Here is a 23,968-nt window from a genome sequence, read left to right on the forward strand (position 1 = left end):
ACAGGTGGGTCTCTCTTGTCTGAGGAGCAAGCGAATGACTAGCTTGGGCATTCTGTAAACCTCTTCCTTACATGCAAAGTATTTTGAATAATACTATTATTCTAATAATAGTATTTGGACAATACTATTATTAGAATAATAGTAGATACTAATAGAATAATAATATTTTGAATAATAATAAAGTATGTTAAGCTTAACAGATTCAGCTATATATAACTTACTTATCTATTTTATTTATATTTTTAGATGACTGCTTTGTGGGATTCATGATCTGGGCATCCCCTTTATGCTTAACCTCAACTATAATCATCTGTCTCTCCCAGTATTACTTACAAAACAGGTTCAGCTACTATAGCAGACAGAAACCCAAAACCACAACAGAATTTTATTCTGCTTCACATTAGTCTGGTGTGGAAGCTTCCAGGAAGTTGTCACATGCTCAGGGACCTTTTGTTTTGCTGCTCCATCAGCCCTGTGGTTTTACCTGGGCCACGCAGTACAAGAAATCCCACCACTGCATACCCATTCTGACCTAGTAGCAAAGGGGACAGTGGAAGGAGAAGGATGCCTCTTTATTTTAAGGGCATGTTCTGGCCAGAACCTAGGTTCTACCTAGACTAAGAGAAACCTGCAAGAAAGTCTGAAAGGTACAGTCTATTTCCTGGGTAGCCATGTGCTCAGTTATAACTCTGGACTTTTCTTACAGCTGGAGAGAAGGAAAAATGAATATTAGGGAGTTCTCTCTCACACACCCATTAGAATGCAAACTTCATAAAAATAGAATTTCTCTGCCCTTTTTCACCTTATATCCCACCTCCTAGAAGAGTACCTAGTACATTTTGTCCTCCTCTTGTGGTAAGGTCCCCTCCCTAAGAAATGAAAACAAAAACAAAAACAAAAAAAAAAACCCTCAAGGCAACCAGGCTATACGCATACATGAAAACATCCCTCATGACCTTGTAACATAAGACCGCTTAATTAGACTGCATGTTTGTGTGTTACCATATACGGGACACAAAGAAATAGGAAATGTAAAAAAAACTATGCCATGTGGCATTTGGGGCTCAGTTTGGTATGAACCCAGCTGAGCTGTGCCGGCATGAATAAAGTTGCTTCCTGGAAAGAAAAGTCTTGAAGTCATGACTCTCTGTGCGAGAATCTTGCTACACTGACCATTTTCCTTGCCTTTGTTCTGACTCAGCCATCATCACCATTCACTTGGACATAAGCAGTGTCCTTCTAAATTACTTTTCTGTCTCCATTCCAATCTACCTTCCACACCGCCATTGAAGTTAACTGTTGAAAATAGAAACATTCTTCTTTTATTTCATTTCTGAAAGCCATTCAATAGCTTGCCAATATCCTCAGGATAATGGACCAGCAGAGCCTTCAAGGGCCTTGACAACCGCATCTCAGCACACTCACCCTGTTCTCCAGCCAAATAAAGCTGAATATAGTTCCTTCAGCATCCCATCCTCTTTGGCACTTTTATGTCTCTACACACATACTGTTCAAACCAGAAAAAACAGCCATTCACTCTTCTCCACTCCCACAGTAAGTTGTACATACTACCTCTGACATTATTTTGTGATTTTTAAATTTACATCTTCCTCTATTATGAGGCTATAACCACTAAAGGGAAGGGCAGAGACCATGTCTTGTTTCTCTTTCAGTTCTTGGCCATGAGTTAATCACAATACTTTTTTGTTGCTGTCTTAAATGACAACAAGTTTGAAGGAATAAAACACCATTACCTTGTATAAAACTAAGAAACCTGTTTTATCTGGGTATCTAGTATCCCCTGCTGGAAGCTGGGCTCCTTCTGCCCAAGAATTTATGGATATCAGGCTGAATAACACATAGGAATAACATCTAAGAAATAGAGTTTACTATTCACATAGTAAACAGCGAAAGAATTCCCCAAGGAGAAGACCTCAGGTTCTATCTAAAGAGAAACAAAGTTTAGAAGGAGGTGGAAAGTGATATAGTGTTTTTATTATGGTTAAGGGGGTGGTTCCATATTTTCTTCTCTTTCCTAGATGTGAGGCAAAGGGGAGAGGTAGGGAATTGAAAGCTGTCAGCCATCAAACTTCAAAATCAATTCTTTCTGTATTATGAAGCCTTTTATTCCAATGATTATACTTTATTTGAAATCGTTTTTGTTTTTGCTTTACCTTAAGAAATAATGCCCACCTCACAGGGTTGTTGTGGAATTAAATTTAAATAAAAGAGGAGACGGAAAGGACATTGTATACTATGGTGTATCATAGTGAGAATACTATCTATTCTGTAAAGCCATACACCAATTATCATAATCCTAGAGACTAGATCCTAAGTACTTTCTACATAAAGCCTGCACTTCCTATATTCCAATACAATTTTGACCTGACTGATAAAATATATATGCAATGAAGTGTGGAGGGATGATGCTTGATTTTGTATATCATGGTCCATTATCTCACATACCTGCCATGGGGACCCAAGGGAAGGGGGCTTTGTGTATTGCTGACACGTCGATTGCAGTGCTCAATGCACAAGTCACAAACACAGTTTCTGTAGTCAAAGTATTTGAGTGGGTGGTAAAACCTAGTGGGAGCTAAACAGATGTGTGTGTCATCAATTTCCCATCCTCATACCACCTTTTGTTGAATCTATGGCATTTGCATGCAGCATCTGTGGGCATTTTGATCTCTAAAATGGGGCTTTAGGATCTATACTGGAGAAGCAGCTCAAAAATATAAAATATTTTTATTGAAAACCTCATCAGACTGTAAACTTGTGGCACAGAGTAGGAACAATAAAGCACGTCCTGTGTTTCTGAGTCACCACCTCAGCAGACTGACCACTTTCCCCCTCTGTGATAACGAGAATACTTGAAATGGCTTCCAGCCCTCCACACAGCAACAGGGAAATGGCACCACTCTCCCCAGTGGAGGTAAAAGTTGGGACAGTGAACATTAAGGATATTACACCTAAGTTAATAGATTCCCAATAGAATCATCCTGTTCACAACTGAAACATTTAGAGAAGCAAAGCACAGCCCTCAGGCAGACAGAGATGGGAGACAAGCAAACTGATATTTATAATCTTCTTTGAGAGCATGACAAAGGAGAAGCCAGGCCTTCTTAAGAAAAAGTGCACCATGAGGAAAACCCTCAAACAAGAATCCTTGACTTTTTCATCTCGCAGCTTCTTCCTATCCAACTGAAAATTCACTTGACAATATTTCCATTGCATCATTAAGATATGAGCATTCTTTTTTCTTTTCTTTCTTTTTTTTTCTTTGAGAGAGAGAGAACACAAACAAGCACATGCTAGCAAGGGGAGGGGCAGACGAAGAGAAAGAGAGAAAGAATCTTAACCAGTCTCCATGCCCAAGGTGGGGCTCAACGCAGCGCTTGATGTAGGGCTTGATCTCACAACTGTGAAATCATGACGTGAGCCAAAATCAAGAGTCAGACACTTAACTGACTGAGCCACCCAGGCACTCCAAGATGTGAGCATTCTTAAAGCAGTACTATTATCTAATACCTGGGAATTCAATTGCTCCACAGGTCAGTTGGCGTGGCACAGAAGAAAGAAATACCACCAAATAAAAATTCATGCTTGGTGATCTGGAACTATGTATACCTTTGGTTGAAAGGAAAGTGGAAGGACCACTGACCTTATATGCAGCAAATGACCTAACCTCCTACTTCATTGAGAAAATCTAGGCCAGAATTCTCAAAATGTGGACCCCAGGTCAGTTCCAGAAGTTTCATCTGGGAACTTGTTAGAACTATGTATTCTAAGCCCTATCCCAGACTCTCAGCTCTAGGTTGGGGTCCACCAATCTGTTTTTCTTTTTTTTTTTTTCTTTTTTTTTTTTCTTTTTATTTTTTTTTCACCAATCTGTTTTTCAATAAGCCTTCAAGGGGATTCTGATGCACTCTAATATTTGATAAACATTGATGGTAGAGATCTTTGGAAAAGAAGTTCTCCTAATTCTCTTCTTGTAATTTCCAATATATTCATTCTTTTCTGCCTTGGATTTACACATTTCAAAAGAAGAGATTTCTAATCTTGTCTGAAACTCATCTTTCCCCCTGTACCTTCCTTAGTATATTCAATACCAACTTTGCCCATCTCTCTTATCTTCAATGTCTCCCCATCTACTGGTCCCTTCCATTCAGCATAGGTAAGTCTCCACATTACAGCACTTCTCCTTCATTGAATCTTCTCCAATCAGCTTCCATTCTCTCTTTCCTCACTAATGAAAATATTGAGAGTGATATTTTATTGCTATCCTTTCTTCCTCGGCTCTAATTTATGATTTTTTAAAGTGTAAATCACACATGTTATCTTTAATTTTCATCACAACTCTGAAAACTAGGTATTATCTTTCCATTGTGTGTCCATTTGGGTTTCTGTGGGATGAAGAACCTTACCCAAAAGGTAATAGGATGCAAGTTCATGCAGTTGGACACAGGTCATTTATAATTTGTTCTTTCTCTATGGTAAATCAAACCACTGTCTTTATATTCCAGGCCTTTTGCCTTCAATGACGGCCAAGTTCTGTCATCAATGTGCTCTCTCCAAACAACAGCTAAATTTATATCAGGGTTTTTCTTTTTAACCTTATATACACTTGGCACTACCTTTCATTTGCATCACTCAAATTCCTTCACTGGCTTTAAAAATCTAATCTCTAGCACATGGCCCCTTATCTATGGCACATTTAGCACAACAACCAGGAGCTCAAGAGAAGTTTCACTCAGTTGTAACTGTCAAAGCAATACCAGAGTAGGAGTCATGTCCTAGAGATCTTTTTTAAGTCTAGGTCAGGAGTCATCAAACTGACTGGCAAGCCAAATCTAGCCTGCTACCTGTTTGTATAAATTAAGTGTTACTGGAACACGGCTACATTTATTCATCATGCATTATCTATGGCTACTTTCACACTATAACAGTAGTGTTGAATAGTCATGAAAAAGACTGCAAGGCCCACAAAGCCAAAAATATTAGCTGACCTTTCAATGAAAGTTTTCTCACCCCTGGTTTAGACATGGAGATTGATTCCATATTCTCAGTGCTCTAAGTGGTAAGTATAATTCTTTCCCACACATGGTCAGAGGCTGCATCCCTGACATCTGTGAACTTGAATCAAGTTGATGACAGTGATAGTTGGAGCTCGACTTCCTCACTTCTAATCAAATGTCTTTCAATCAGATTCCTCAGCCAGCAATTCTACCAGTGTGCAACTATGCATGTTCCAGTGAAAGCATTTTTAAGGAATATATAGCAATGCTTTTATACCCACAGTTAAAAATAAATGTAGAGTCAATGACTGATACTCTCTCATATATTAAAAAGTATCCAGGTAATTGAAATGAAAGACATGTTATGAATGAATTACTTAATATGTAGTGTTACTGATTGCACAACACAAACTCCCTGGATAATGGCTAAATCTTCCACTTCACTCTAAATTACTGGTACCCTGCATGAGGCTGCTGATAACTTAAGACATGGTTTCTAGTTTTCAAAAGGGTTTACTGGATAATATTCAAGGGGACAGAAACTAACATTTGTTGATAACCTAACATGTGCTTTTTACTAAGGTAGGTATCTTACAGAGGTTACTATATTTAATCCTCACAATAGCCCATGAGGTGAGTATTATTACTGTCGCTGTACAAACTAATACACTCAACTGACAGAGATAGACAATCATGTCCCAAATGTCAGGCAGGATTTGATACTTCTATGGGAAGGACAATTCCACAACTTTCAAGGTGTCCTTGAGTTAGATAAACTCAAAATTTACAAGGTACATTTTATCCAGATTGTTATCCTATAAAGTATGTCATCAACACCTGCCAAAACCAGATCCGTGCTGTGCCAGTCATCACCCCCTTAGGTGCTGGATTGTGAGGAATTTACTTCTGGGAAAGAGTCTGGGATGCTAGAAGGGGCAATCAGAGAACTCAGGAAAGCATACATTTACCAACTGGTATGAAAGCATTTCAAAATTGTAACAACTGGTACAACTGTACCAGTGCCAACTTGCTGAAAAATAAATCTGTGGAATTCTTTACAACTCCAAATCTGCAATTCTGCAGAAGCATAACCAAGACTAATTACATGAGCTATGCGATTGAGTAAGCGATCCGGGAGTGATATGCCCATTTTAGTTCTCAATGATTGGCTATGACAATTCTAATGTTAATTCAGCTCAACAGAAGATGGTAAGTCAGTGCTTCACAAATTTTTAACCCGTTCTCCCTATGGTATGTTACCATGCTTCTCTATCTATCACATACAACTGTCTGATGAACCATTTCATGCCAGTAACTATAATAGCTGGAGTCCCAGTGATCTAATTCTTAGTGTATTTGAGAACCAGCAACTAAAAAATGCCCTGCATTAATCAACGGGTACATACTGGGCTACGCATCAGCACTATGGAAGCTCACCAAGTGGCAAGGGTATATGGCACAGCATAAAAACCAGATTTTAATGATGCAATATTAGTCCTTCTCCTTGATAAATGATTTAAACACAAAGTACACCATATTTTTAAAATTTAAAATTACATAAAATATAGAGAAAACACTTTTCATTGTAATGATAAAACCCCATGTTATGTAAGCAGGCCATTCTTGGAAAATATTTGAAAATTATGTAGAGGAAAGAATGAAAAAAACCAAAATGCTAATTATTAAATGTATGATGAAACACACATCTGAAGCAGCATCACCGTGCAATTTTAACCACAATTATAAGATTATATGTACTTGATTAACTTTTCAGCCCTAGATTCAGATAGCCTCATTTACAAATAGAGACTCTGCAAAATAGCCCAAGCATCTATCTCTCAGAGTATAATTTTCATTCCTCTTTTGATTTATAATGAAGTGTTCTGTTTCATACATAATCACAAACTGAGGTTAGTAAAACGGTATAATAATAAAAAGAAACTAGGGATAATTATATGTAGAGCAGAGCATAAAAATATCTCCTGTCATATATACATACATAATTCCCTTAGGTACTCTGATATGATTTTGCTTTTCTAAATGGAAACATATTGATGCACACTGAATAGTTATTTAAAAAAACTGATCATAGGCAGTAATTTTGTTTTCCCTTGACATTAATAAAAATGTATCTCATTCCTCCCTTGATAGGTTCCTTCCAATCTTAACAGGTTGAAAATCTCTCCACCGTTTAAAGGGCCTCATCTTGCTACCCAAAGGAAAACAAATTCTCAAAACGTCAACAGCCTCAGTTACTTCACAAATACCCAACATTTTAATAGCAGATTATGTTGGAATAATCAGAAAATAAAACTTAGAACTGACATTTAATTTTGAGACTACTCACCCCTCCTGGCTTACGGTTGTAATAGCGATGCTTGGGAGTGTCGTCAAAGGTAGCGTGGTAGGTCTGGAAATGCCATCTCCCTCGGGAGTCCTTGCCCTCTCACTCTGTCTTTGGGACAGGGGCGGTAACTGTAAGTTTCCTGAGCAACACCTTCTCCCTCTCCAGAGGTCGATCCCAAGTGTGTTACTAGAAGAACTGTAGGATTTACTCAAGCTACATTCAAGATAATCTTTCACATTCTGAAGGAACCACAGGGAGAGAAAAAAGAAGAAAAAGAGAATGAAATTCAAATGTCTAAAATGATGCACAGTGGAGTGAAATAAGAACCTAAATGATCCAGCTGTCACTCATAAAGTCCTGATTCGTGATCTCACAATCAGAATCTAACACTCACATTAAAAGCTTAAGAGAAAACAAGAAGTGGGCAGGCTGGCTAACTTTCAACTTTTGGAATAAACTATCAGTTGCACATTCTTGGTGATTTTTAGGACAGTAGGTAATATTTACCAGTTATAGCATGTGGATCAGAGGGCTTTCTATCTTCCTCCTCTCTCTTAAATTTTTATTTCTTTTTTCCTTTCTTTCTCATTTTATTTTAACTTGCTAAAATGAAAACCTATCATTGAATATACATTGGAAATCAATGTTATCATTCTGCAACACAGGAGAAAACCACATTAGCTAAGGCATACCCTTTCTTGCTTAGGGTTTTAAAGTAAAAATATTTTCTATCTTAGGACAGAAAGATCTTGATAATTATGGAGAACTGACTTATTCCTGTTCCCATAAAAGATTTTCTCAGAGCTGAGATTTCTTTTTCTTTCTTTCCTTTTGTCTTTGTTTCCTTTCTTTCTTGCTTTTTTTTTTTTTTTTTTTTTTTTGGTAAAATTATGTAAGAGCTCAGAGAAAGAAGAGTATACTTTATCCAGCCCTGAACTGAACTGCATGTGTTCAGTACATGCCCTAATGCTGACATAAATGAAGTACTTGTGAGGAGATAAAGACAGTGTGCTATAACCACTGATAAGAGTTATTCGTCCTCCCTACATCTCTTGGTGACTGTAGGTCCTGGCACTGTTGGGAGTAGGAGCCCCAAATGAGTTACTCCCTGATGTATCATTCATACCAGCTCAAAGACAGAAAATATCATAGCAATGCAAATACCCATTGATAGCAACTTGGAGCTCAAAAGCTGCAACCATCACTCTTTTATCTTAATTAACATGGAATAATGGAGTCCTATCACCAGACCAAGGTGTCTCACCTGAACATCATTCTGTGGCCCTAAAAAGACAGGTTCTTCCCTGCTAGCCTTTCAGAATAGAGTTAGGAAAACCCGGGAATATATCTCCAAAGGCTTAAACAAACAAAAGTTCTTTATCTCCCATTCCACTCATCCCTATCCTAGTTCATACAAGAACGACTAACTCGAGTTTCAAGGTCTATCTTGATTGGTGCAACAAATATTTGTTGCATACCCATCGTAGTTTTACACTGAGCTACTTAAGAAGGATACAACAGCAAATGGAAGCATAGTATCTATGCTCACAGAAACCTATATTCTAGTGATTTATGCTTATCTGATCCACACAAGACCACCTTTTGATGAAGGAAATTTGGGTATGAATAGGTCTGACAGTTTTCAGGGGCCCCACCCTCTACTTGAAATGGGATACCACCCCCATTTTCTTGTGCTTGACAGGAATACCATTTATTTGAAATTTAGTAGGACCACAATTCAACAAGAAGACAAAATATAATTTTCCAGAGTTTAAAATATTCTGGGTTGTGGTCAGCATTTCACTATTTACTAACCAGTTATGTTAAATTCATTGTAGACCTAGCACTTAGTGTAGTTACTGTGTGTGTATGTGTGTGTGTATGTATGTTTTACAAATTAGAGGCTGAGGGGAAAGCTTGGTATATATAAGGTTTTGTTTGGTTGGTTTTTTTTTTTTCCTGAAAAGGCATAAAGATAAATTCATGAAACAGAATACACAAAGTCTTCCTGAAAAGACTCAAGAACAAACTAAAAGCCAGAACTCCTGACTATAAATCAGTCTTATTCCAAATATTCATGTAAAGAAAGTACTGGTTATCTGGAAGCAAAGTCATAAGTATATATATTATCTGCTATGCAAGGGCATTTGTACCAGAGAACAGAAATAAGGACATTATTTAGTTAAACCACCAACCACTAGAGTCTCCTAATAAAGTTATTGGATAGTTTTCCCTTTTAGAAAAGGAAAAGTATTTTCAACTAGGTTTAATTGTAGTAAATGAACTAAATGGGTACTTGTTTTGTACTTGTTATTTGAAAGGTAACAAAGTCATACCTACCACAAAACGTATCCCACACTGACTTGCTAACAGGCTCAAATTTATGAATTTGAAGTCATTCCTTGAGTTAAAATAATTTGTTTTAAAAGACCCCAGTTAATGTGAAAATACATTGCCACAAAAGAACATAATGGAGTGGCTTTTTAGAAATAACTTAAAATTGTGGGAACATTAATCAATATTGTTTTATATAAGTGATGAATCACGGGACTCTACCCCCAAAACCAAGAACACACTGTATATACACTGTATATTAACTAACTTGACAATAAATCATATATATATATATATATAAATTTTTAATTAAAAAAATTAAAAAAATTAATATTGTTTTATAAACACTCATTAACCCATGTAGAGTTACTCCAACTCTACATTCACACTCATAATCTATATAGTAATCCCCCCAAATTGCCAATGTCCTCAAGGGAAAAATCTAATTCAGTCAGTTCTCAATTACTGAATTTGAGATCTTAGATTTATATTCCTATTTTAACTAGCATGATTCTGGCTGACTACACCACTCCTCAGATCAAAGATTTGGGGGAAAGAAACATTAATTTGAATGTTACTTCTGGAAATTACAAATTTTTAAATGCATCATACTACCCCAAATTCACCCTATTATCTCTACAACTCCAAGGGGAATAACCCAGTTTGGGATTATCCTCATGCTCCTGGATAATCACAACTTAAGGAGTTCCAGTCCCATGTAGGGCTCTTAGGATTCCCTGCCTCCCTCTCTTTCTCTGCCCCCTCCCCCACTCACGCTCTGTCTCTCTCAAAATACATAATGTGTCAACAAAGAAAGAAAAAACTAACCAAATTAGCAACACTGAAATGTCCAATTGAGGAATATCAGTTCCTAGGTAGTTACAACTTTGTTGCTGCTGCTGTTGTTTTATTTTGGCTTTGCTAGTCTATCCCAAGACATTTTTGGAGCTTGCTCCAATTTTGGAATTCTTCTGATTAAACTCCTGGTGAGGAAATGGGATTAGGTACCTCCAAGGACTTCTAGTGAGCTTGGGTACAATTCACTTTGGACTATAGGCCAGAGTTTTTCAAACCTTATGAAATGAGAAATGGAAAGTATGGGAAGTAACAAGTGACACTCAGTGACCCTATGAAAACTAAATGTCATGATGCTCCATGACACAATAACAAAAGTAATTTTTCTTTGAAAAATGTATTTTAATCGCAGGCAATCACCATCACTTATGAGTAGTTTGCCCAGAGGTAAATAATATATTTTATATGTAAAATCAGCCCCTCTCTCTTTGTGTGTGTGTGTGTGTGTGTGTGTGCGCGCGTGCGCGCGCGTGTGTCACTCACACACATATTTCCTGGTTCTTCTTTCCTACCTCTTATCCATTTTCTCCTTTTCCCCTCTTCCCTAAACCAGCAACTCCCACCTATCTGAGCTATTCTTAATCCCTTTATTAATAATTAATTGCTCATGTTTAGTACCTGAACAGCATTAATTTATTCCTCACTTCTGATACTTAGTTCCCAAACACAAAGTACTTAATGCATACTGTTCCTGTGTCATTCATCATATAAAGTCTCCTATTAAAGTTATTTGTGTACTGTAATTATACAAACACAATAGTCATGGTTATGCATTTGCTTATTCTGACAGAGACAAACATAGTATTTTACACGCAGTAAAGACCTTTGCACATGTTGTTCCCTTTACTAGAAATGTTCTTCCCTCTGATCTTCAGAGGGCTCACACCTTCACAGCCCACATGGCCTCTCTGTCCGTACATCATCTTCTCCCGTTATTCCTCCATAAACATTCTATTCTCACCATCCAAGCATTCTTTGCCTGCTGACCAACTTCACTTTTCTGTATAGCTCTTATCATAGCTGAGATTATTTTGTAATCTATCCATTGATTTCTCCACGCCTCTCTGGAATATAAGCTTCAAAGGGACATTAACACTATGCTCTTGAACCTAACAAGTGTTTGGCAGATAACAGGTGCTAAATTAAATGACTATTTAAATCACTAAATAAATGTTTGCTGAATTAAAATAAAAATATGATAAAATATTTTTGACTTAAGGGTGAAAACTTATTTCAAGAGTGTGGTATATAAAATGTAAAACTGCGAAGTTCCTCTTGTTGTGAGGGAAGAAATAGTGTGTGTTAACATTCAGGATAAGCTTTGTACTCGAAGAGTCAAGGCGCATAGTGAAAAGTGCCAGGTCATCACTGTCCACTAGAAATAAGGTGCAAGCCACAAATGGGAGCCAAGTGTATAATTTTAAATTTTCTAGTAGCCACATTAAAAAAGTAAAAAAGAAACAGGCGCAATCACTTTTTTTTAGTATAGTTGACATATAATGTTACATTATTTTCAGATGCAGGTGAAATTACTTTTAATAGTATACTTTACTTAAACTAGTATACCCTGAATATCATCATTTCAAAATGTAATCTATATAAAAAATTATTAATGAATTTTTTTACATTCTTTTATATTTATACTATTATATATTCAAAATCCAAGATCTATTTTTACACTTACAGCACATTGCCATTCAGACTGGTGCTTAAGAGTCATATGTGGCTAGTGCATGTTGGACACTGCAAATTAGGTAATAATTATCCACTCTGGTAGGTTTAATATTCTTTGAGTGTGCTTTTCTTTTTTGCACGTTCTTATATGCAACAATCTCCATCTTTTGTCTTTTGACTGTGGCAACCGACTGCCTCAAGGGAGGATTGGGATTATAACTGTAAGGAAAGAATCATTGTCCATCTTTTATAGACAGAATGCATTGCTTTGTTTTATTCTTCAAAAAAATAGAATCTTGGAGCACACAGTATACAAATAGTATTAAAAGACAATCCCAAGGTGGGTTTTTTTTTGTGTGTTTTTATTTGTTTTTAAGAAAAATGATTTCTGAACTCCCAAAGTGTCCCTTTAGATGTCCAGAGTAGAGCATGGAAGTCTGAACATCACTTTTTACCATGGGTACTGAGAACTTAGAATATGAGTTAAGGGAAGTTCCCTTGTAGTCAAGGAGCAGAGAAGGGGGAAATAAAGAAAGGAAATATTATCACAGGTGATGAAACTAGAACACTAACCAAGAGTAGAAATTGCAATGGCGAAAAGGTATGTTTTGGTGGGCAAGAGCCTTACAGCACAGCTAAGTCTCCTTCTGCACCTGTGGGTCCAAGAAGTTCCCACAAGCACCTACAGGGACACAGAAAGAAGCTGAGAATTAGCTTCTGCTAGCCTGCTATGGGATTTGCTTCAACATGTGGCAAAGGGACCAGAAGTCCATGGGGTAAGCAGCCCCAAGGTAAGTGTAGGACAGAAAGCAAAGCTTTTAAACAAACAGAGTCCCCGCTGAGAGGAGTTCACGCAGTGGGGGAGAAAGTCAAACTCACAGTGCACTAAGAAGGTATACTGCCCACGCTGAAAGCAGTCATCACTTCATACACCTGTCACATGCTTAATCAGCAATGGACCAAGGACAGAGACTTGACACCCAAGACCTGGGAAAATGAGCTGTTCCTCAACTGAACAATAGTGGATGTTAGTGGAAAGGGGACCATACAAGACAAGGACAATACCACACATCTTTTACCATAATGTTAATTAATGCTAAGTCCCTTTGCCCAATGCCATGGGCAAGGGAAGAAGTAAGAACGGGGAGAAATCCTGAAAGACAGGGCATTTACCCAAAAGACAGACTTTTACAGTAATTGGCAGATTCAAGTTCCTTCCAGCCCGTCCCCCATCTGTTGAAACAGGAGCTTAACCACAAGACGAGGTATTACAGAAAGCAAGGAAAAATACTTTTTTTTCCTACCTCCCTCCTTTCCTTCTGCACATCATATTAGTTGGCATATGATTTTTAACTCAATTACAATCAGAAACTGAGTAAAACCTGGACAATTAAAGTCACACTAACAGGAGACTGGGCAATTGAAAGCAAAGGAGATAATTAATCTCAGCCGCCCATGATGCAAAGTTATGAAATGGTAAGTTTACAGACTTCTTCAGATAACCTGGAGCAGGGTTTCTGAAAGAATGAATGTATCTAGTCACCCTGGCATCTTGTTAAAATACAGTCTGATTTGTTGGTCTAAGATGTGGCTTAAGACTCTGCATTTCTAATAAACACCCAGGCAATGCTAATGCCACTGCTCTGAGGATCACATTTGAGTAGCCAAGATCTACAGGATACATACATCACAGGCTTCTTACAAGCAGTTGTCAAAGACCCCACCATAGGAAGTGACTCTCAAAGATTAGCTGTGCCTGAGTAATGATGGGTAAGAAAGTCATCAGCAAACTGATCATGCAAGCAGTGTAGAAAGAGGAGTTTGCAAGAGTTGGAATGTAGGCATCCATCAGAGATTGGGGGTTTTGTGAATTCAACCATGAAGCTGAGCCCATCTCCAAGCTGCAGAGAGGGCAGTGTTCCTGTTGTCTACTTTGCAGAATTCTGGGACCAGGTGCTGGCAATGTCTGGGTCACAGGAATAATTAGTGACAAAGTGGTGCTGTTAAATAGCCTAGCCTGCCCTTTGAATAAAATTATAGACTGACTTCATTGAGCAGACAAAAAGTGGATAGAATCGAGCAACTCTGACTTTTAGAACTTACATCATCAGCCGTCACTGCCATCACACTCCTGCTTTTCTTCATTATAGAGGTGAAAAATATCCCCTCTTAGAATGTCTCTTATCCAGCACAGTTTTGCTGACAATTTTTAAGACCTACAGAGAAAAAAAAATGAGATACACACACACAAAAGAGCTCAGTACCCTTAGTTGAATACAAATACGTGGCTTATTTGTATTCTCCAAACTAACTTTTGAGTGTATATAATGTATGTGTATAAGTAAATATCATAATTTTCCAAGCCAATTAATCTGAAATGTGGAAAAAGAGGTTCACAAAATACAAAAATCCAAGAAATCAGTGCAAAGCTTCTCAGAAGGAGAGAAAAGAATAGAGGGTAACACTTAGGCTACCAAATAATCCATGATCATTAACAATATAGAAATAATATGTGTTTGTGAAGGGCTTTATACTTTCTCATACAATGTTTCATTTAACCTCCATAACAATCTGTGGGATTATTTTCATTTTTTTCCTAATGAGGGAACAAATGATCAGAAAAATAATTGAGTCAAGGTAACACAGCTTAAAACATGGCAGATTTAGAATTTAAGGAACATAAGCTTTGATATTATGGTCAAAAAAAGAAAAGGAAAGAAAAACAAACCAATACAGAAAATATACATGACAAAAAAATATCTTAATTTCAATTTTACCATCAGTTTAAACCTCTTACATGTATAAACACATAAGCAAGTATTTACCACAGAAAATTTTAGCAATGGATAGTTAGAGCTACAATTCCCTGATTTAAATCACACAAACCTGGCCATTTGGAAGAAGAAACACTAGTTTATGATATTTGTTTTGTGTAGATCATTAAGCCACTTCAGAAACAAAGAACCTCAATAACATTATCAAAATTTAAGGGTACACCCTGGTTTTGCAACTCCAAAGAAAAACTAACCTCTCATTTTGAAAACCCAGGCTTTCAAAAAAGGCCCCAATTTAAAGTTCAGGCATTCAATAGTCTATAAGAGAATATAAAGAATTCTGTTTGCAGAATTGAACTGGAAGGGATACACTATAGAAATCATTGAATCCAAGAAGCGTTAGTCCATATGGTGGTCTTTCAAAATCTTGGTAAAAAAAATGTCCCGCATCATTGCTGACTTCAAGAAGCTCCTGCATTTTTTCACTCTGTACATTTAAACTCTTAATACATGCCTGATTGAAAAGTCTGCTTCTTGAACATGAAGATATATATAGATTAAGAGTGTGATGGAATTGTAGCTATGTGACTAGGAATACTAAGTAGTGGCATTGTACCATCACCCAGGAAACCAGGGTTGAATTTCTAACACATAATTTGACTATATTATGCAGAAGTCGGCAGCAGAAGTGACAGAGTGGATAAGAGAGTGGGGGAAGGAGAAACTTTGCCTTTGTAAGTGTTCTGGGAGAGAATCCCATAGGTTTTTCAGGGGGTTGATTCAATATGCCAAGGAAAAGAATTTCCTCACATACACCAAGGAATTATTGCAGTTATTGAACTTTTAGAATGCTGGCCAAACAGGAGTAGCCAGAATTTAGAGCTTTTACTCAAAGTTTCCTTGACACATAACAAAAGTAGACAAAAACAAACATATTTTATCACAGAGTGATCTTTAATCTCAAGTGCTTCTATAAGGTAGAATCCGGAAAAAATAAAAGCTTATATTCCTAAGTTTAAAAAAAAAGCAAGATTCAAGATTTAAGTTTTATATTCAGGATACAGAATTAGATGTACCCAATTATTATAATTCTGTAAAAATAAAAGCATAGAAAAATACTAAAGTAAAGCTGTGTAACATGGTAACAGTGGACATCATGTAAGGGTTATAAAGTTTTTCTTTCCTTTCCATATTTCCCAAATTTCTTGTGATGTATTATTTTATGATCCAAAAATTGATTTTATACATATTTTATATATTATATATAGTATATATTATAATATGCACTATATAATAATATGTCACATATATTAATATATGTATTTTATATATACACATAAAATAAGAACCCATAAAATACATAAGAATGTTAACTTATTTTTAAAGTTACTTTATTTCTACAAAACCTACTGTGCCATATATTTGGGGGGATATCTTGTGGGGAGGTAAAGGATATCTACTTATCTGGGATGAAGAAACTAAGAAACAGTGATAGGCTAGGATCTGTTAAGTCTTAGGCTGTAGGTAGTTGATAAATTATGTGGTCTCTTAAATATCTATTTGGAAAGTGTCAACTGAATTTTCACAGTTAACAAAATACATGCAGTATCATGTCATATCATGGTGCAAAATGAAACACACATGACTGTAAGTTTAGCATCTGGGCTATCAAGATGCAAATGTTATTTGCAGTCAATTTCAAAACAAAATCATAATTAGTAGAGTGTGGGTCTGGAAAGAAAATAAGAATACCAAAGTGATCTCTAACAAATTGCTTCACATACCAAATTAGTAGGAAAAATCTATGAAGCAAAATTTACTTTCTATCCTACATCCATTTTGCTTGGTAGGAATTGCACTTAAAAATAGGTGCAACTGGAGTAGAAATCTCCAGGCTATCTTCAGCAGGCAGGGACAATGATCAAGTTTCCCCAGCAGAAATGAAGACCTTAACTATACCTTCTCAGACTTGTGCAAAGTATGACAGAATCCAAATGAAGCTAAATGTGTACTTAGGTTGCTTCCATATCTTGGCTATTGTAAATAAAGCTGCAATAGGGGCACCTGGGTGACTCAGTTGGTTAAGTGTCTAACTCGATTTCATCTCAGCTCAAGATTTTGTGGTTCGTTGAGTTTGAGCCCCGCATTGGGCTCTATGCCTGCTTGGGATTCTCTCTCTCCCACTCTCTTTGCCCCTTCCCTGCTTGCTCTATCTCTCAAAATAAATAAATAAACATTTAAAAAAATAATAATGCTGTAATAAACATAGGGTCCACTGATAGACAAATGAATAAGGAAGATGTGGTGTATATAGATGATAGAATATTATGCAGCCATTTAAAAAAGGGTTAGATCTTGCCATTCGCAACAACATGGACGGACCTGGAGGGTATTACGCTAAGTGAGATAAGTCACACTGAGAAAGACAAAGCCATATGATTTCACTCTTGTGTGGAATCTAAAAAACAAAACAAATGAATAAAAAAACAAGTAGAATTAGATCTATAAGTATAGAGAACAAACCAACGGTTGCCCAAGAGAAGGAGGGTGCAGGAATGGGTAAAACGGGTGAAGGGGAGTGAGAGATATAGGATTTCAGGTATGAAACGAATAAGTCATGGGAACAAAGACACAGCATAGAATATATAGTCAATGAGGGGCGCCTGGGTGGCGCAGTCGGTTAAGCGTCCGACTTCAGCCAGGTCACGATCTCGCGGTCCGTGAGTTTGAGCCCCGCGTCAGGCTCTGGGCTGATGGCTCGGAGCCTGGAGCCTGTTTCCGATTCTGTGTCTCCCTCTCTCTCTGCCCCTCCCCCGTTCATGCTCTGTCTCTCTCTGTCCCAAAAATAAATAAAAAACGTTGAAAAAAAAATTTAAAAAAAAATTAAGTTTAAGAATATATAGTCAATGATATAATAGCATTGTATGTGTGACAGCTACACTTATGATGAGATAGCATAACATATAGAGAAGTTGAATCACTATGTTGTACACATGAAGCTAATGTAACATCGTGTATCAACTATACTCAAATAAAATAATGATTTTTAAAAAATGAAGTTCAGGGATACCTGGGTGGTTCAGTCAGTTGAGCATCCAACTCTTGATTTCGGCTCAGGTCATGATCCCAGCGTCATGGGATCAAACCCACTCTGGGCTCTGCACTGAGGATGGAGCCTGCTTAAGATTCTCTCTCTCTCCCTCTGCTCCTCTCCCCCACTGGCTCTCTCTCTCTAAAATAAATCTAATAAAGAAATAGGAAGGAAGGAAGGAAGGAAGGAAGGAAGGAAGGAAGGAAGGAAGAAAGGAAGGAAGGAAGGAAGCTCAAAGCAAATATGGCCCTCAAAACTTGTACTTTGAAAGGAAAAATTTACACATATTAAATGTGTACTTAGTACATAGTAGTTGTTCAAAAATATTTGTAAAGCTAATAAATCAAAGAATATAATTGAATGCTAAAGTCATACGTGTAAATAAAACTCTTCTTTGAAATAAAGAAATAGTTGATGTTGGGTTTCAGGGAAGGCTTTGGGAAGGAAATGAGGATTCTTTTTAGCCTTAAATAACAAGTAGAATTTGTTAATTCTGGGGATAATTAAGAACAACATGGTGTGCAAAAATATGGAAAGGAATTTAATATACTAAGGGTGTGAAAGATGCCATGCTAAGGAAATTTATGACAGGAAGAAAACAAAATGTTCCAGGGTAACATCAGTAGATCATCTGGCAAGCAAGAGTACTTTTAAGAGGTCTAAGCCATGGAAATAAATTTATATTTTATGACACTTTGAGTGTGAGAGCTTATTGGATACATCTGTGTGCCTCTAACTGAGAAGATGACCTGGTTAGGAAAAAGCAGGATCTCAAGTTACAAGGCAGTTTTCCAAATGTTATATATTAAAAATATTTTACTTTTATATTCAGAAATAAAACACAATATCTGTTATATAAAACAAGAAAAATGAGAAGAGAGATGTTTTCTGGATACTCTTCATTTTCCAATCGAGATTCACCCCTCCACCTTTTCCATCCTGTGCTCTTGGAGGCTGGTGCTCTGGGACTATTGTCCATGGGCTCTCTAGCCCTCTGGCTCCTGGGTGTGTTCAGCCAATGGGAAGCAGAGGCAGTAGATGGGAGGCAAGAAGAAAGAGGGATTTCTCCTGCTGGCTATGGCATAGCAGTGGCTACAGTCTTCTACCCTACGTCACAGCTCTGTAGGCACCTGTCTTCTAAGTTCCCTTGGTTCCATTAACTACTATCTCCACTTGACCTTCAGATGTAGGACTGTGGCTAGCCTTGTGGTGCTTCATCCTTGCCTGTCTGCTTATTCTCAGCCCTGACCACATAGTAAATAGTATGTAAATAGTACCTCCATTAAATAGATCTCTCTTTCATCCCATTGAAAGTGTAATCTATTTCCTGCTAGGACCCTGACAACAGATTTGATCCAAAAACTTTACAAAGCTAGAGGGCAATTTTAAAATATGCCTCCTCAGTGCCTAGTACAGTGATGAACACAAAGCAAATTCTCAATAAATAATTGCTCAAAGAATGAATGAGTAAATGGGAGTTCTAAAATGGCTTTATGGGGGCGCCTGGGTGGCTCGGTCGGTTAAGCGGCCGACTTCAGCTCAGGTCATGATCTCGCGGTCCGTGAGTTCGAGCCCTGCATCGGGCTCTGTGCTGACAGCTCAGAGCCTGGAGCCTGTTTCAGATTCTGTGTCTCCCTCTCTCTGACCCTCCCCTATTCATGCTCTGTCTCTCCCTGTCTCAAAAATAAATAAAACGTTAAAAAAATTTTTTTAAAAAATAATAAAATGGTTTTATGGCTTTTAGAAAGGTCAGCAGGCATTATCTCAAGTGGCTTTTGTGGGGCAGAAATACTTTTATGTCATTACTCTTTTTTTTTAAGTTTATGTTTATTTATTTTGAGAGAGAGAGAGAGAGAGAGAGAGAGAGAGAACAAGCAGGGGAGGGGCAGAGAGAGAGGGAAACAGAATCCAAACAGGCTCCACACTGTCAGCACAGAGCCCGATGTGGGGCTTGAACACATGAACTGTGAAATCATGACCTGAGCCGAAACCAAGAGTCAGATGTTTAACAGACTGAGTCACCCAGGCACTCCTGGCATCACTCTTTGATGGTAATAGTGATTCTATTTGGGAGATCTGAGAAATGTTGTAATATGTTAATATTATATTATTTTATAGTATTATAGTATTATTATATAATAGCACATAATATAATTTAACACATTATATATAATATATATTTTATACCCAGGCGCCTGGGTGGCTCAGGTCATGATCTCACAGCTCCTGGGTTCAAGCCCCATGTCAGGCTCTGTGCTGACAGCTCGGAGGCTGGATCCTGCTTCGGATCTGTGTCTCCCTCTCTCTCTGCCCCTAACGCACTTGCATTCTGTCTTTGTCTTTCTCAAATGTAAATAAACATTTTTTTCTGATTTTAAAAATAATATTTATTTTATACAATTATATGTAATATATATAATACATTTTATACATTATATATTATATAATACAAATTACATATTATATATATACACACACACACATACACACACACAATACATATACATAGGAGAATAGGGGTTGTACAAACCATTTTATTGCTGATTGTTAGTGTCAGTTGCCTTTCATTTAGGCTCACATAGATTGAGAAGCTATGCCAGTTTAAGCAAATACATGATTTCAAATACATCTCATAAGAGCAGCCAACCAAATGAGATGGGCACAAGAATAACGACAGGTGAGGAAATCAAGTCTTGGAACAGCAATGAAGTATGCCCAAAGTCACACTCACGTTGGTTCAGACCAGAAAATTTTGCTTCTAAAACCAAGCCTTAACCTATCCCTATGCAGCTGATTGGGTCTTATTCACATCTTTTCAAGGTAGACGTGAATGAAATGATTTTTATTTCATTTCTGATGATGGAAATACAAGTTAAGTTGATCAGTTTTCTGGAACCATGCTCCCTGATCATGTAAGGACAAAAAGAAATACTTTTTAAAAGATACTGAAGTTTTTAACTGCCTCCAATTTAAGGCAAATGTAGATAAGAAGTCAAGTTCTCTTAATTTGAGATTATTCTTCCATTACCCATTATTCTTCCTACCAATGAGTAGGAAAGGTCCTATTCATTGAGTTTGTTCTCAATACATAGAATACCATATGTTTTATTAAAACAAAATATTTCTAAGAATTTCTAAGGTGATGAGTAAATATGATGACTATAAATTCCACTTCTGGCACATTTTAATAGATTTCCTATGGTTTTTGTATTTTACCACCTAAAAGATGCTTTTAAACATATACTATTCTTTCATAACATTCTCTTATGTTCAAGATTACAGTGTTCATATAATTTCACCTTTCCTTCTTTCTCCTTTCTCCACAGAGATTTGAAAGCTAAAATGAGGAGAAGGACGCTGGCCGCTATAGCACTAGTGTGAATTTCTCTTTTCATAGGTTATAGCTATTGATACTAGTAATCCCTTGCTGATAAAAATTTCAATGAATAATGATAATCACTCTAAAAGCCTACATCATGGATACATGCTAGGCCAAACCATGAAGAAATGAGAAAAATAAGAGTAATATTTAGAGTTTTTAACCAAGCTTTTTTTTTCCAATTTAGATTGCCCTTTATGCTGAGATGTTGTTCAAAAAGTTTGGTTTTGATTTCTGTGTAACTGATTCATTGAACATTCTGAACTCAGTAGAGCCCAGATACGTCATGGTTTTAATTTTTCTCTAACCACTGCTTTCCATCTGCAATGTCACATCCATTTCCTCTTCCTTAACATCAGTTCAGACTGAGTCCATTACTGCAACTCATAACTGCTTTAAATCACATCTCCTTCTCTTTTCCTTGCTCAATGGCCAGGCCCTGTGGAGCCACTTCAGTGGCCAGTGTTTAGGAATCGGAGTGTGAAGATGGAATGGTCTACTCTTTTATTCCTCTTCCCTCCCCGCTCTTTAGGTTCCAATTTCTTCCACATTGCACCAGAGAAGAATTAATTAAAAGGAGCAAAAGTCTTTTTACTTAGCAGAGCATTTAGTTATAGTCTGTCATTGCACTCAAGTGCTGAATGAAGTACTGACAAGATGGCTAAGGCCACAGTGCACTTGATCCAGAATAAGCTCCAGCATCCTTGTGGCACCAAATGATGAGGGCATAGGGTGCTCTGCTGCGATCTCTTCCTCCTGCCCAGCTGTCTCTCCCCATTTCTCTTTCTCTCTTGCTCAAGAAGTCACATAGAGCAGATCAGAATGTATTCTGCATAAGTGACCAATGGAGAAATGAGATACTACGTCAGTCACTTATTAATGTCTTTCAGCCCCAAGCCAATCATTCTAAACTCTGTTCTGTAATGCTGGGGCTGAGACTTTGCAAACTACATTTATACATTCTCTTCACAGCTGGCTTCCTTTAAGTGCTGACAATGGGAGTCAGTAGTAGGAGGATGGAAGAGAATTGGAGAAAAGAGACTTTCTTCCTCATTCCAAGAGTAGAGACTACTTTGGCACTCCCTTCTGGCAGACCCAGAACCACTGGCACAATACCCCCCATCAAATATCTACTCACTCTTCAGAGTGACCCCTTGGTGGTTCTAGCTCCTATGGGAGTGAACCCTCTTTTGCATGCCTAGATCTCATAACACCATTTCCCCCCTTGACTAGGAATGGAGGCTGCTTCACTATTCTTTGGGTTACCTGGCTGACCCCTTTTGTTCATCATCCAATACTTGTGTAATCAATTTCTTGTATTAAATCCCTTTTGTTTTGTTTTCCTAATTAGAATCTAAGGGATACAGAAGCTAAGCTTCCTTTTATGGAAGATATCCCTGATTTCTACAAGTAGTTTTTCATCTTCAGTAGGCCAATAACACTTCTCCAAAACTTCTCCACATCCATCCTTTCCCCACCCAGACTGGTTATATGAGCACTGGGAGGTTGTTGGAGTAATGGTAGGTATCAGAACCCATCTGCTACCTGTCTCAAGGAGTTGACTGACCACTTTTGTATATAGCTCTCCATAGAGAATGTCAAATATTTTGATGGCTTTAGTCCTCTATTTTGGATTATAGTTGCCATTTGTAGATTAACAGTAAAAGCACTACTCATCATTCTTTCAGATGTTAAAATTTCTTCCCATGAAATGATGATAATGTAACAGGGCAAAAGCATTTCTTTCTTTTGTTTCTCAATGGCCTCACCTAAGAAAAATTAAACTTTGGCAACTCTATCAGTCTCCTAATTCTTTGAAATTTTTACTGAGTCATAAAGTACAAATATCTAAGATCCTTTGTACTAAACCAATTAGTATTTGAATTTTTAAAAATAACCAGGATAAAGTCTAGCATCTAATGTAGTATGCATTTGGGGAAGAAATGCTGGACAAAGAGGAGTCTGAATTGTTATCTCCTTCCAGACACCCATAACCACCTCACTATAGTAATCCACTGTGAAAATTAATAAAGGGAAACCTCAGTAAAAAGGATTTAGGAGGCCAAAGTGGGAACATATCACTCAAATGTCAATTATAGGAAGATTGTCAATTATAGACTCCAACAGAAGAATTATTACCAAGAAAGAATCATTAATTACAAGTTCCCATAGGGAAAGATGTGCATTTCATCTCCTACAAGAAATTGGCTACCCCTGCAACTCATCCAGTGAGAAACAGCCTTAACTCCTGCTTTTCTCCAATGGACTTGCATTTAAAACAACCCCTCCCAGAATGCAAATTGGTGCAGCCGCTCTGGAAAGCAGTGTGGAGGTTCCTCAGAAAATTAAAAATAGACCTACCCTATGACCCAGCAATAGCACTGCTAGGAATTTATCCAAGGGATACAGGAGTACTGATGCATAGGGGCACCTGTACCCCAATGTTTATAGCGGCACTCTCAACAATAGCCAAATTATGGAAAGAGCCTAAATGTC

The 23,968-nt window shown here is 37.4% G+C and overlaps 1 protein-coding gene across 1 annotated transcript in view; it reads right to left on the reverse strand.

Moving 5' to 3' along the window:
- Positions 1 to 23,968, reverse strand: part of PDE4B (phosphodiesterase 4B) — a 528,481-nt gene that overhangs the window by 415,015 nt on the left and 89,498 nt on the right. The window contains exons 2-3 of the mRNA XM_049618514.1: positions 14,332 to 14,444; positions 7,366 to 7,604 (exon numbers count right to left, since the gene is read on the reverse strand). Coding sequence (XP_049474471.1) covers positions 7,366 to 7,604; positions 14,332 to 14,373 — 281 coding nt within the window. The 5' untranslated portion in view covers positions 14,374 to 14,444. The remainder of the gene's footprint in view (positions 1 to 7,365; positions 7,605 to 14,331; positions 14,445 to 23,968) is intronic.

This window comes from Panthera uncia (genome assembly GCF_023721935.1).
Source record: "Panthera uncia isolate 11264 chromosome C1 unlocalized genomic scaffold, Puncia_PCG_1.0 HiC_scaffold_4, whole genome shotgun sequence".
Classification (NCBI taxonomy): domain Eukaryota; kingdom Metazoa; phylum Chordata; class Mammalia; order Carnivora; family Felidae; genus Panthera; species Panthera uncia.